Source organism: Malaya genurostris, chromosome 2 (genome assembly GCF_030247185.1).
Source record: "Malaya genurostris strain Urasoe2022 chromosome 2, Malgen_1.1, whole genome shotgun sequence".
Lineage (NCBI taxonomy): Eukaryota > Metazoa > Arthropoda > Insecta > Diptera > Culicidae > Malaya > Malaya genurostris.
In genome coordinates, this window is record NC_080571.1 from 62,094,386 (window position 1) to 62,107,387 (window position 13,002).

The 13,002-nt window shown below is 36.3% G+C and overlaps 1 protein-coding gene across 1 annotated transcript in view; it reads right to left on the minus strand.

The window, feature by feature from the left end:
• Positions 1 to 13,002, minus strand: part of LOC131432988 (Kv channel-interacting protein 1) — a 90,415-nt gene that overhangs the window by 8,865 nt on the left and 68,548 nt on the right. Inside the window, exons 3-6 of the mRNA XM_058599688.1 lie at positions 11,793 to 12,267; positions 4,364 to 4,433; positions 4,233 to 4,303; positions 3,322 to 3,516 (exon numbers count right to left, since the gene is read on the minus strand). Coding sequence (XP_058455671.1) covers positions 3,322 to 3,516; positions 4,233 to 4,303; positions 4,364 to 4,433; positions 11,793 to 11,948 — 492 coding nt within the window. The 5' untranslated portion in view covers positions 11,949 to 12,267. The remainder of the gene's footprint in view (positions 1 to 3,321; positions 3,517 to 4,232; positions 4,304 to 4,363; positions 4,434 to 11,792; positions 12,268 to 13,002) is intronic.

Here is a 13,002-nt window from a genome sequence, read left to right on the forward strand (position 1 = left end):
TGTTAAATTGCGTTATTTCATTGTAAGTTATAAGCGTTACGAAGCGTTACATACGTTGTTTTTTCGTGAGTTATAGGCGTTACGAAGCGTTACTTTTAGCAAGCTATTGACGTTACGGAAGTTAATTTTTTAAGTTATAGGCGTTACGAAACGTTACATGCGTTACTTCTTTGTGAGTTATGACGTTACGAAGCGTTATAAGCGTTACTCATTTGTAAGTTACAAGCGTTACATTCATTACTTTAAATAAGTTTCCGGTGCTACGAAGCATTACATGCGTTACTCTTTTGTAATTCATAGGCGTTACAAATCGTTACATGCATAACTTTTTTTGGTAAGTTTTAGGTGTTACATGGGTTACAGTTTCAAAAGGTACAAGTGTTAGGAGGCGTTACATCCGTTACTCTTTTGTATGTTTTGTGTATTACGAAGTGATTTATGGAAGTAACAAGAGCGCAGGATTTGGCACGTCTCAAGCACACAAAAGATGCATCGTTTGAATTGGCTTAGCGAAATCTTGCTATCCTGTTACTGTATTCAAGCTAAATAGTTAACTTTTGATCAGCTGCATAAAATGCTTTGTAATTGAATAATCAATCAATGTTTTTTTTATTTGCTGTTTTAATTAATGATATTACTCCACCACCACGTAATTGTTGTATAAATTTCAAACATATCACGAAGCATGGAATTCCGATGCATGACTTTTCAAATAAACTCATTGAAACTCGTTCATCATTTCTGCCATACTTCCCATAAAATGACTATGATTTTTCTCAACCGCTGCTATCTGTTCAATAAAAATTAATTGTGTGTGTGTGTGTGTGTGTGTGTGTGTGTGTGTGTGTGTGTGTGTGTGTGTGTGTGTGTGTGTGTGTGTGTGTGTGTGTGTGTGTGTGTGTGTGTGTGTGTGTGTGTGTGTGCTTGATGCCGATTGATTTGGTATCAAGATTAAGAGGATACAATTAATGCTTCGCGAACATCAGCAAGGGGAGATATACACCATGAATGACGCAGCGCCCAAACCACTCGTAAATCGGATGAATGCGATGAGATAATAAAGCGAAGCGTATATCAGTTTCTGATGCAGTTGCACTCTTACTAGCCGCTACCTAATTTTGGGTAGAACCTACCCGAAATCAGCTAAAGTGTAACTCTGACTTTTCAGGTAACTAGCGTATTGTAAATTTAGGTAAAAGGAAGATTATTAAAAGTGTTGCCATGGCAACTATGGTGACAGTCGCGGTCTATTTTTGCCTTTCTCATATAGAAAGGTTATGCAATCACTGTGAAAACCGATTTTTGAACCGAGGCCCGAAGGGTCGAATGTCATATTCCATTCGACTCAGTTCGTCGAATACGCAAAATGTCTCTATGTGTGTATGTGCGTATGTATGTGTGTATGTATGTGCATGTGTATGTATGTAACATATTTTGCACTTACTTTTCTCGAAGATGGTTGAACCGATTTTCATGAACTTAAATTCAAATGAAATTGTAACCCCATACAAAGCACCTGAATTTTGTTCGAATCCGACTTCCGGTTCCGGAATTACAGGGTGATATGTGCAAATAAAATGAAAATAAGTGCACTAGCTTTTCTCAGAGACTTGTCCTATTTCAAGTAACTTCCTCACTTTTCTCAGATATGGCGTAATAGATTTTAACAACCTTAGGTTCAAATGAAAGGTCTCATAATCCCAAATTTCATCAGGATCTAACTTCCGGTTCCAGAATTATAGGGTAAACTGCATTTAAAATTTGATATCGTCACTTAAGCGACAAAACTAAAAACGTAAATCTATTTCTAATCTATCCTCGAAGCGAAATCAGGTTAAAATAAAAGGTTTTGTTGTCCCATATTGAATACTTGAATTTTGTCCGGATCACTAAAAGCGGCGAAGTAAAAACCGTGAAAATAATTTATAAACTCGTCTCAAAACTATTTCAATCGTCATTGTATGTAGACCATCAACAACATTAATTTCGGCCTTCCTGGTTCCCGGTTTTCGATAAACGTTCGAAAATTGCCATAAACTCAAGAATGTATTCCAGTCCCTTTTCTCGAGCCGACTTTGATTATACCGGTTCCCGGATTCCGGAAATACCGTTTTCTTAGGTATGGCCTAACCGATCTGAGTACTGATTTACTCTGTAGGTTATACTAGTTTGTGAACAATCCTATTACTTTTTCATGAATCAAAGAAAATTATTTAGTAGAATACATCAAAACTTTTCAAATCAGTAGTCATTATCAGTAGACGGCAAAAAAAAACAATTTTGACTATCCTGGTTCTCAGTTTCCGATGGTCGTCTAATGAGAATGAGAATAAGCGCAAAATGAAGAGCGCGCGTACATAAGGCCTGCCGGTGGGTATCGGTTTTGTATCGTCATATTATATGACGGATTGAAAGTTTTGACACTGTGATTACGGAAGCGGAAGCCGGATCCAGATGAAATTGCAGAATAGGTTTTGAAACAATGAGAGCTTTAATGTAAACCAAGACTTGAGAAAATCCGTTAAACCATTACTGAGAAATCGAAGTGAGTTCCGTTTTTGAAGATTTTCTTCACTACTGTCGGTACTTTCGGAATCAGAAATCAAAGTATAGTAGTGACAAAGTAGGTTTATATATCCACCAACTAACAAGATATGCAAACTAGAGGAATTTACTAGGCAATTTCAAAAAAATTTACACCTCTTTTCGTCATCACTTGTGAAAAAGTGCATTATGAAATTGAACATTTTTTCACTTATCGTACTGTAATTCTGGAACCGGAAGTCGGATAACGATGAAATTCAATAGCAAGCTATGGAACTGTAAAACTTTTCGTTTGAATTAAAGTTTGTGGAAATCGGATCAGACATCGCTGAGAAAAGTGAGTTTCTATTTCGTTTTCGATTTTTTTGTTGAATATTATTCTGTATTCCCTGAACCGGAAGTCGGATCGGAAAAATATTCTGTAGCAGCTTAAGGGACCATGAGACCTTTCAATTCAATCTGAGTTTGTGAAAATCGGTTCAACCATCTCTGAGAAAAGACAGCGACATAATTTGTCACATACAAGCACAGACATTTGCTCCGGTAGTCGATATATGACCTTCGGCTTTTACCTTTGAAATTTACCTATTATAATAATATGAATCCCAATTTAATGTTCGCAAAACGTATTGGAATCTTTCAACGGATATTAAAGTGAAAACCAATCTTAAAGAAATGATTAACTAGAAACCGATAAGGGTTGTGATTGTATATTGTTTTTGGGAACTTATTATACTTTTTAGTATTAGAGCTCGACATTCCAAATCCATACATTACCTGCTCTCTAGCTTTCTGGTCGTCATCCGGATGATTAGGCCTCCTACCCATAAGCTCATGCACAGCAGTCACTATTTCGGCTAGTTCGCCTCGACTGATACAGCCGTCCCCGTTGATGTCGTATAATCGGAATGTCCACCGTAATCGTTCGTAAACGGAACCTCGCAGTAGTGTCGATAGAGTAACTAATAAGTCCTGTGAAAGAGGGACGTTTGAAACAGAAATAGTATCATTTCATGTTATTAGTCTGATTTTAAACAGTCCACAGAGCAAATAAAATTAAACATAATTGAGATGAATTAATTGAAAAAAGCATTAAATTCCTAAGACAAAGTTGAACACTTGGTAAATAAATTGAATATAATTTTTTCAATGCATTTAACTAGTAATCAATAATAATAGGCAGAATAGCAACGTGAAACCACCGTGTCAGGCCACAATTTGATTACATCGGCCTGTTTGGTACATGTTATGGATGTCTGAGTCTAAGTAAAACCACCAGGTGTAGCCTAAATCTATTCGAAGTTAAATTAGCGTGACAAATAGTAACCAACACGTTCAGCTTTCAGCCCATCCACAAGGAAACGGCGAAGCACCAAATGAAGTGGATAGTTAACAAAACGGTATACATAATTCTATACACATACTTTCACATAGTAATCATTTTCCGCAAGATCCAGCAATCTTGCCACACCACAGTATTGTAACAGTGAATGGCACTGGCCAACGGAACGAAGCGCTTGATCAGATTGCGTGACCTGACTAATTGAGCTTCTGTTTCACTCGCTTATAATAAATTAATTAAATTCAGGCTGGTGGAAGATTTTTGGGATTTCCTAGCTTGAAGCGGAGGCTACAGGGTTAACTCATATCAGTTACGTAAATAGGGGAGCATGCATGAAGCCACTTACCCGAAAGCTAATGGATCCGTTACAATTAACATCAAATGCTTTGAACACATAGTGTGCATAAAGGCTGGAATCTGGGGAAGAGATATTATTGAATAGATTAAAAAAAAATGAAATGAATATTCAGGACTTACTTCCGTGGGGGAAAAATTTTGCGTAGATATCCTTAAAACTATCTTCGTGCACTACTCCATCGGGACATTCCTGGTGGTAAAGTAAGTATAAAATTAATTTAACGCTTTTTCGTTCTTTATGTCAATGATTTGTTTTAGTATTGTTAAGACGTAGAGTCATCTGGAGCTTGAAATTTGATCACTATCAAACAAGGAGAACAGATTAAAAATAACGACATGCGAATGCAACTATGTGATGAAAACCACGAAAATGTTACCGCAGAGATGGAACTCCTAACCGGGGAAACGTGAAACTTGAGCCAAGAAGTTCTGATTCCTGGTTGAAAATTAGTGTAGACATCTTTGAGAAATCGTACTGCGTATTGAATATTTGGGTATCTTCCGAATCGAATACTGAATACCGCTAAGACTAAAATAAGTTTTTCTTTGGTTATCGACTATCTAAATCTGCAAACCCGATAAACCTGATTAATTTATGTGAAATGGATATTTTTATACTGTATCCCCTAAACCAGAAGTTGGATCTGACTAAAAAGCAAAATGTTTTATAGGATCGTAAGACATTTTATTTGAATCTTAGATGATTCTGAGATTTCATTTGAATCTTAGATCGGTTCAGCCATCCACGAGAAAAAATGAGTGGCACTATCTTAATTTCGTTTCACATTTCATCCTGTAGTTTCGGAACCAGAAGTCGGATCCAAACGTAATTCAGGAACCTTGTTTGGGAGCATATGACTTCTGAGTTTGTAGAAAACGGTTGAGTCATCTCCGAGAAAATTGAGTGAAATTATTTGTCACAAACGCATTTGCTGATCTCGACGAACTGTTTCGAATCGTATCTGGGTGTTATATTCTTCCAGCATTTATTGCTGTAAGTAGTTGAGATCGATATAATTATGGAATTGCTTTCAACTGCCATTATCTGGTTTACATATGTCATATTTGAACGATTATGTAGCCAAAAATGAACCGTGCTAAATTTGGTCCGAGGCAAAATGTTACGAAATAGGATGCTGTACACAGTATTTTTGGTTCTTAGAAACAATTTTATGTTACAGTATAACAAATCGTGTTTCACGTTGCTCCCAACCATTTCATTGCTCAAAACTCCTACTACTGGAATAAGGCGAAAAGTCACTTACACAAAAATATCGACATTTCCGTTAAAAATGGACGGATTTTGACAATCTATGGCTTGTTGGACAGCTATTACCGTGCGGAATCTAAGTCTGAAAACATATTCTGTTTTTAATGTCAATTGTGACAGATATTGTCAAAAAACTGAAAACGTTTTTTTCCCGACTAGTAGAAAACACAAAAATTCTCGAAAACGAAAACCATAATACTTTATAGAAGCGCAAAAGAGAACCCTATGAAACACTACGAAAATTATTTTTTTTGAATGTGTTATAAATATAATACATCTACAAGAAAATTGACAAAAGGCATGGTAAAGTTCGAAGGTACTTCAAAACAAAACTCAATTTTTGCCTTTCTCATATAGAAAGGTTATGCAATCACTTGAAAAACCGACCAGTGAAAATTGGCCCGGAGGGCCAAGTGTTATATACCATTCGACTCAGTTCATCGAGCTGAGCAATGCCTGTGTGTTTGTGTGTGTGTGTGTGTGTGTGTGTGTGTGTGTGTGTGTGTGTGTGTGTGTGTGTGTGTGTGTAAGTGTCAAATAATCTCACTAGGTTTGCTCGGGGATGGCTGAACCGATTTTGACAAACTATGATTCAAATGAAAGGTCTCCCAAATCGATAGTCATTAACAGTAGGCAACTAAATACACCATTTCCGGCTATCCTGCTTCCTGGTATCCGGTTCCGGAAGTACCGGAAATAGTGGTCATATATACGAAAATAGATCTCACTCACTTTTCTCAGCGATGGTTAGACCGATTTTGACAAACTTAGATTCAAATGAAAGGTCTCCCGGTCCCATACGAAATTCCTGAATTTCATCCGGATCCGACTTCCGGTTCCGGAATTATAGGGTAAAGTGTGTTCAATATTGTACACCGTCACTTAAAATATTTTCGGATGCAACAAACATTTAAATCGTAATTTAGAGTGCGTACTAGAAAAGTTTGTGTGTCATGTTACTCGGTGGCCGTACGATCCGACTTTGATTATACCGGATCTCGGGTTCCGGTGCCGGAAGTGCATATAATAGTGAACCCATTTCGTTTTCTTAAGGATGGCTTACGCAATCAAAGCACTGTTTTATTCTGTATGTTATGCATTAGCAATCTCTTGGTTTCTTTCAAAAATCGAAGAGAAAATTTTTGAATAGAATACCACAATATTATATGTACATGAGAAAGGCATCATTACACCACTAGGTGGATTAAAACAGGTTTTTTTGATAGCCTGCAACTTAAATCAGACGAGATATTGAGCATACCCAGCTTTGCCCCCCATTCCCCTATCATATTCGTGCCGAAGATATCCATGTGAGTTTTTTTTCAATATTGAGTACACAAGGCTTTGTCTACGAAACAAATCCGTATTTTTTTGTATTGTTTTTATGAAGCAAAGGCTTTAGGTTATAGCTACATTTTTCCTAGAGGTAGTAGTTCTCAAAATGTTTAAACAAAGCCAAGTAAAAATACTCAGACTCTTGATAAATTCCCCCCTTTTTTCATGCAATCGTTGTAGCTTGATAACTGATATTTATACAAAAATGGTGTCGAAAAAAAGAAGTTGTAGGAAATCGATAGGGCACTCTTTAGAAAGTATACACTTAAAAAACGAACACTTGTTCAAGAATTGAAATTTTAGTAGAAAAAAATAACATTAAAATAGTCTTCGATTGTTTTTTAAATTTAGCTTTACACTTGAATTAAAAATCAAACAAATGTTGTTGTTAATTTCATTAGTGCCATTTAAAACAGTAAAGAATATACTAATGAAAAAAATCAATTTAAAGCATTCTTTCAGCTTTAAGTTCGTCCTGGGTTGGCGGTTCAATGCATAGGGCGCTGGTCTTACAAATCAGTTGTCGTATGTTCGAGCCCCCACTTGGAAGGATTCGTAGTGTCAGTAGAATCGTAGCACTGGTTCTGTACACTCTGAATCGGTTGCGAAGTCTGTTGAAACAGAAGGTCAAATTCCACTACAGGAATGTAATACCAAGGCTTTTTTTCAGCTGTAAGTTTCTCATGAAAAATAGTCATTCAAACAAGAGAATATGATTCTACACATAAAAAGCAATAAATTTACTCATAGTGACCTAGGACAGGACCTGACAATTGTTAATCCACTTTTAGGACCAATTTCGGACCAGCTCGTGATTGGTTGAAATTGACAAAAGCAAGTACAAGTTGTTGAAATCAAGATTACTGCAGGGTGGTAGAAAAAGTGTTGTCAGTATCGTCGGTAACAATGTAGCTTGATATTGGATATTTTATTTTTCGGGTCATCTTTTCAAAATTATTGATTCCAATAGGTTTTAAGTTCAATTTGTTTTTAAATCCTGTCAATGCGGAAAGTATACGAGTACATTTAACAATCACTGGATGATACAAAGAGAAAGCCTGAAATCACGAAGTGTGATATGGACGAGAATATTGATTATGTTGGTTGAGAATAGCACCCAATCTTTGGATACTTCTGTGTGTTATTATTTCTCTCAAATAGAATATGTTGAATACTTTAGTTAATAAAGCTGCAAAAATTAATTACCCAAAATTGAGTGTTTTAGAAAAATTTTATTAAGCTGTTTCAAATAAACGTTTTCTTCAAAACAATTATCTGATCAAAATGAATCCAGAGCTATATTTTTGACCGATATAATATTAGTCTAAGCGTTTTCAAATGATAAATAATTGCATGTTATAAGGGGAGAAAGTTTTCAGAATGAATAATTATCTCTACTGGCAACTGTGATCGCGAGGCATTTATTATTTACAGCAGGGAGCAACCGGAATAAGAAGAGAAATATTTTTCTGGAAAAAGAAGCCAGTTGTCTGGTCCTGTCCTAGATAGTGACCTATGTATCGGAAATCCGCGTAAAAAAATACTTCAGTATATTGTTGTTGATTATTCGTCGATTACAACTATTTACTTGATTCCATAGACTAAGTGGCAGGAGCGTTCTTCCTTTCTGGTATGACGCACATACAAGAAATCTTGACGCAGAGACAAGAAGTCTTGCGTTCCTGTTACTTCTACAATTCTAACTCATGCTAAACGGCGTTTGATTGTTCAATCGAAAAAATGCTTTGGAGTAAATTAACCAGCTGGAAATAAAACAAAATCACCTGAGCTGCCAAAACAAACCCACCATCCAAACTCTGGAAGTCAAAGCAATTATTTACTCTAACTTTCTCACTGAGCCGCTTCCTTCCAGCGGGAGTGCAGAGAAACAAAACACGAAAGGATACAGAAAAAAACCGTCTGCAATGGGGAGCAAAACTTTTATGTGCATGTCTCCTTACACCTCATGAGAATAGACATAAAACGAATTTCAACGTTGATCCTTGTTGGTGATTGTCTCTCGAAATTTGTTGAATTTGAAAAAATCTACTCTGTATAAAATGTTCAAAACGACGTATGTAACAATGAGAGATTCTCTTTGTTTACTTTCTCTTTTGATTATTACGGCACTCTTAGCAATCCTTCTCTCCAATTATTTACCGATAATAATAACTAAAGCTATCATCTTTTAATCTGCTCTGGAAAAAGCAGGAATATTTCGCAATAATCGAAAGAGAAAGTAAACAAAGAGGATCTCTCAATGTTACATACGTCGTTTTGAACATTTTATACAGAACTGTTCATTGCGGCTAGCTATTCTAATGGCGTTTTCGTTTTTAATTTGCACTACACCGGAGCAGTGCTACACTGAGGCATCAATAAACGAACAAAAATGACGAAAACAAAACAGTAACCATTGACTACAATAAACGATTCCATTGCATAGAGCTACACCAAACTTTTGATGAGTGCTACACCAGTGGTATCGGTGCAGAAAAAGTGTAGCACTAGTGTAGTGCAATTGGTAAAAACGAACAGTTTCAGTGCAGCTTTCGCTACACCAGTGTAGTGCAATTAAAAAACGAAAACGACATAAGACTGAAGAGAATAGAACAACTACCGAGAAGAGCAAACGACGACATTCACGAGAAATAATGTCATGAACCTATGACACTTTTGTCCGCTACAGTCTCGGCGAAGTACATTCATTTGGCATAAAACTTTGTATAACTCAAAAAGTAAACAAACCAAACCATTCAATAGCGTTCGTCGAGCTGAATTGATTGAAATAACAGATCGGCTGAAAAGTTCGTATCGTTTCTATGAGAGGGCGACACTAGAATTAAATCCATACCATTTTCAGTTAGTACCAAGCTTCAAAATATACGTGTATAAATTTGACAGCTGTCTGATTATTAATTTGTGAGATATTGCATTTTGAGTGAAGCTACTTTTGTAATTGTGAAAAAAAATGGAAAAAGAGGAATTTCGTGTGTTGATGAAACACTACTTTTTGAAGAAAAAAAGTGCCGCCGATACCAAAAAATGGCTTTATGAGTGTTATCCAGACTCTGCACCGGGCGAAGCAACAATTCGTAAGTGGTTTGCAAAATTTCGGACTGGTCATATGAGCACCGAAGACGATGAACGCAGTGGACGTCCAAAAGAGGCTGTTACCGATGAAAACGTGAAAATAATCCACAAAATGATTTTCAATGACCGTAAAGTGAAGTTGATCGAGATAGCTGACACCCTAAAGATATCAAAGGAACGTGTTGGACATATTATTCACGAATATTTGGATATGAGAAAGCTTTGTGCAAAATGGGTGCCGCGTGAGCTCACAATCGATCAAAAACAACAACGAATTGATGATTCTGAGCAGTGTTTGGAGCTGTTGAATTGCTCCCTCATCCACCGTATTCTCCAGATTTGGCCCCAGTGCCTTTTTCTGTTCCCAGACCTCAAGAGAATGCTCGCTGGTAAAAAATTTAGAAGCAATGAAGAGGTAATCGCTGAAACTGAGGCCTATTTTGAGGCAAAGGACAAATCGTACTACAAAAATGGTATCGAAAAGTTGGAGGATCGCTATAATCGCTGTATCGCCTCTGATGGCAATTATGTTGAATAATAAAAACGAATTTTGGCAAAAAAATGTGTATTTCTATTAAACGATACGAACTTTTCAGCCGAACTGTTATGACACTAGGCACTCTGGGCCTCGTAAACTTTTTCTAAAGTTTGAGCGAATTCTATACCTATTTTTTATATATATATATATATATATATATATATATATATATATATATATATATATATATATATATATATATATATATGTATATATATATATATATATATATATATATATATATATATATATATATATATATATATATATATATATATATATATATATATATATATATATATATATATATATATATATATATATATATATATATAAAAAGGTTAAAATAGGTATAGGATTCGCTAGAAACTTTAGAAAAAATTTCAGTTTTTTTACAATATCTGTCACAATTGTCTATCACTCAGTTATATGAAACGTCGTATTCTCCCATACAAGGTTCCTGAATTACATTTGAATCCGACTTCTGGTTCCGGAACTACAGAATGAAACGAAATTAAAATAATGTAACTAATTTTTCTGGTAGATGGCTGAACCGATCTAAGATTCAAATAAAATCTAAGAACCATCTAAGATCTCAAAAGTTGACTCTAAACTAATTCAATTTATTCTTTATATTAATTTATGGTCATACGAACCGTTTTTGATTATGCTGGTTCATGAATACCGGCTCTGGAAGTACCGTAAATAATGACGAAAAACTCTCAAGAGGAACTTATTAGATTTAAATTCGATCCGATGTACAGTTCGACATAAATCGATGGTCGTTAAAATAATGTTATGAGAACTAAAGCACAGAAGAATATTCACACAAAAAACACATGCGTATTGATAAAAAAGGTATCATCTCACTGCTAGGTGATTCAAGCACGTTTTTTTAAGTTTTTGTCCGTAGAAACTGGAAGTTGGGATAATAAATTTCTAATGGAACAATTGGATTTTTCATACGAATCAAATCAAATCAATCGGACAAACCAATTCGAAAGTAACTAGCCCTACATGATCACGAAGAAAGTTTTTACAAAATTCGAGCCTAATCAAAGTATACAATATAAAAACAGTCCTTCGTTTTTAAGTGAAATCGCTCCTAACTTCAATCGATTTAATTTTGAAATTTCATCGATACACTAAACAGTTACGAGCATTTGCGTATGTCTCTTTTGGGTTCGATTGTTTTGTTCAGTCTTCAATACTTTAAGCTAGTGTATTCGCTCAACAAATGCAAAAGTATCCTTGGAAGTTAGCTGTATGTGAAAACCGCAAAGATCGCAATCAAAAACTGCTTTCTAATTTACCGTTTTAAATCCCCGATACATGACTCGTATCTCCTGGCGGGAGAACTTCGTGAGCTGACAAAGGTCCTCGAGTGCCACTGGAATAGGTTTCGGTGCCCGGGTGGGTTCCAGTTCATAGACCACCTCTTCGATTGGACTGTCCGGTGGGGTTGCCATACTCGCATTGATTTACTGTTCTCTGCCGTTTCTACCGCCGTTCTCCAGGAAACTTTTCCGAGTGAGACCGTGTGTTTAGCAACGATATGCAAGTGATGCTGCCGGCTGTTTGCAGGATTCGTAGGTATGTTAACTTTCGAAATGAGGCTGATTCGGCTAATGGGGCTCAAAAGTTTCCTTCCATTGACATTACCGCAGGACTGTTGTTAATCTTCGATCGTGGCACGGGGCGGGTTGGCGATGGTGAGAGAGCGTGTGGGATGATTTCAGTTGCACGGCTAACGGTAGTAGTTGTGTTGTTGTGTTTTTTGCATGAAATCTAGAAAGAATTTAAATGTTTTTCCATTAGTATAATTGAAAATGTCCTGGAACAAAAAATTGTGTCTTTGGTTAGTAGAGCGAAAATCTGAAAAACTTTTTACTTTAAGTTCAACTATTGATCCCTCGTACTGTGGACGGACACATTCCATCAGCCTTCTGTTTGTAAACTGTTTGTCTAAATTGGAATTATGATAAAATTTGTTTGTGCATAGAACAATTCTCACATCTGTGGACCTTGGTTGAATAACAAAATTCTCGAAAAGATGTCGCACCTGCTACCCATGCAAATCGTTATGTATTTCAATTGTTTCAAGTGCATCACTCATTTTGGCACCACTGACCACTACATTATTCGGGTCAGCTAGCATAAGAAGAGCCTAAAACAAACCGATACCAGATTTGTGGTATGTACATCAATATGACGACCCTATCCTTTCTCCAGCACAATAAGTGAGGTCAGCTATGAATTTTTGCCTGCGCCCGGATCTGATTGCTAATTCATAGCGTGTTCTAGATTTCCGCTACATACGTACTCATTTCATTCCCAGCATCCGATTCAACATTCACGTCAATTACTATTTAGGGAATGAACATGACGCTATTTTCGTTTGGCTTTTGTCTGTCGGCTTTGATTGCTCGTTTTGGTGCTCTGGAGCTTAAGGTTTTGGAATCTGAAGCAATGCGTTGCCACCCAAGTGGGTATTGAAATGAGAACCACTGTTCATTTTGTTAG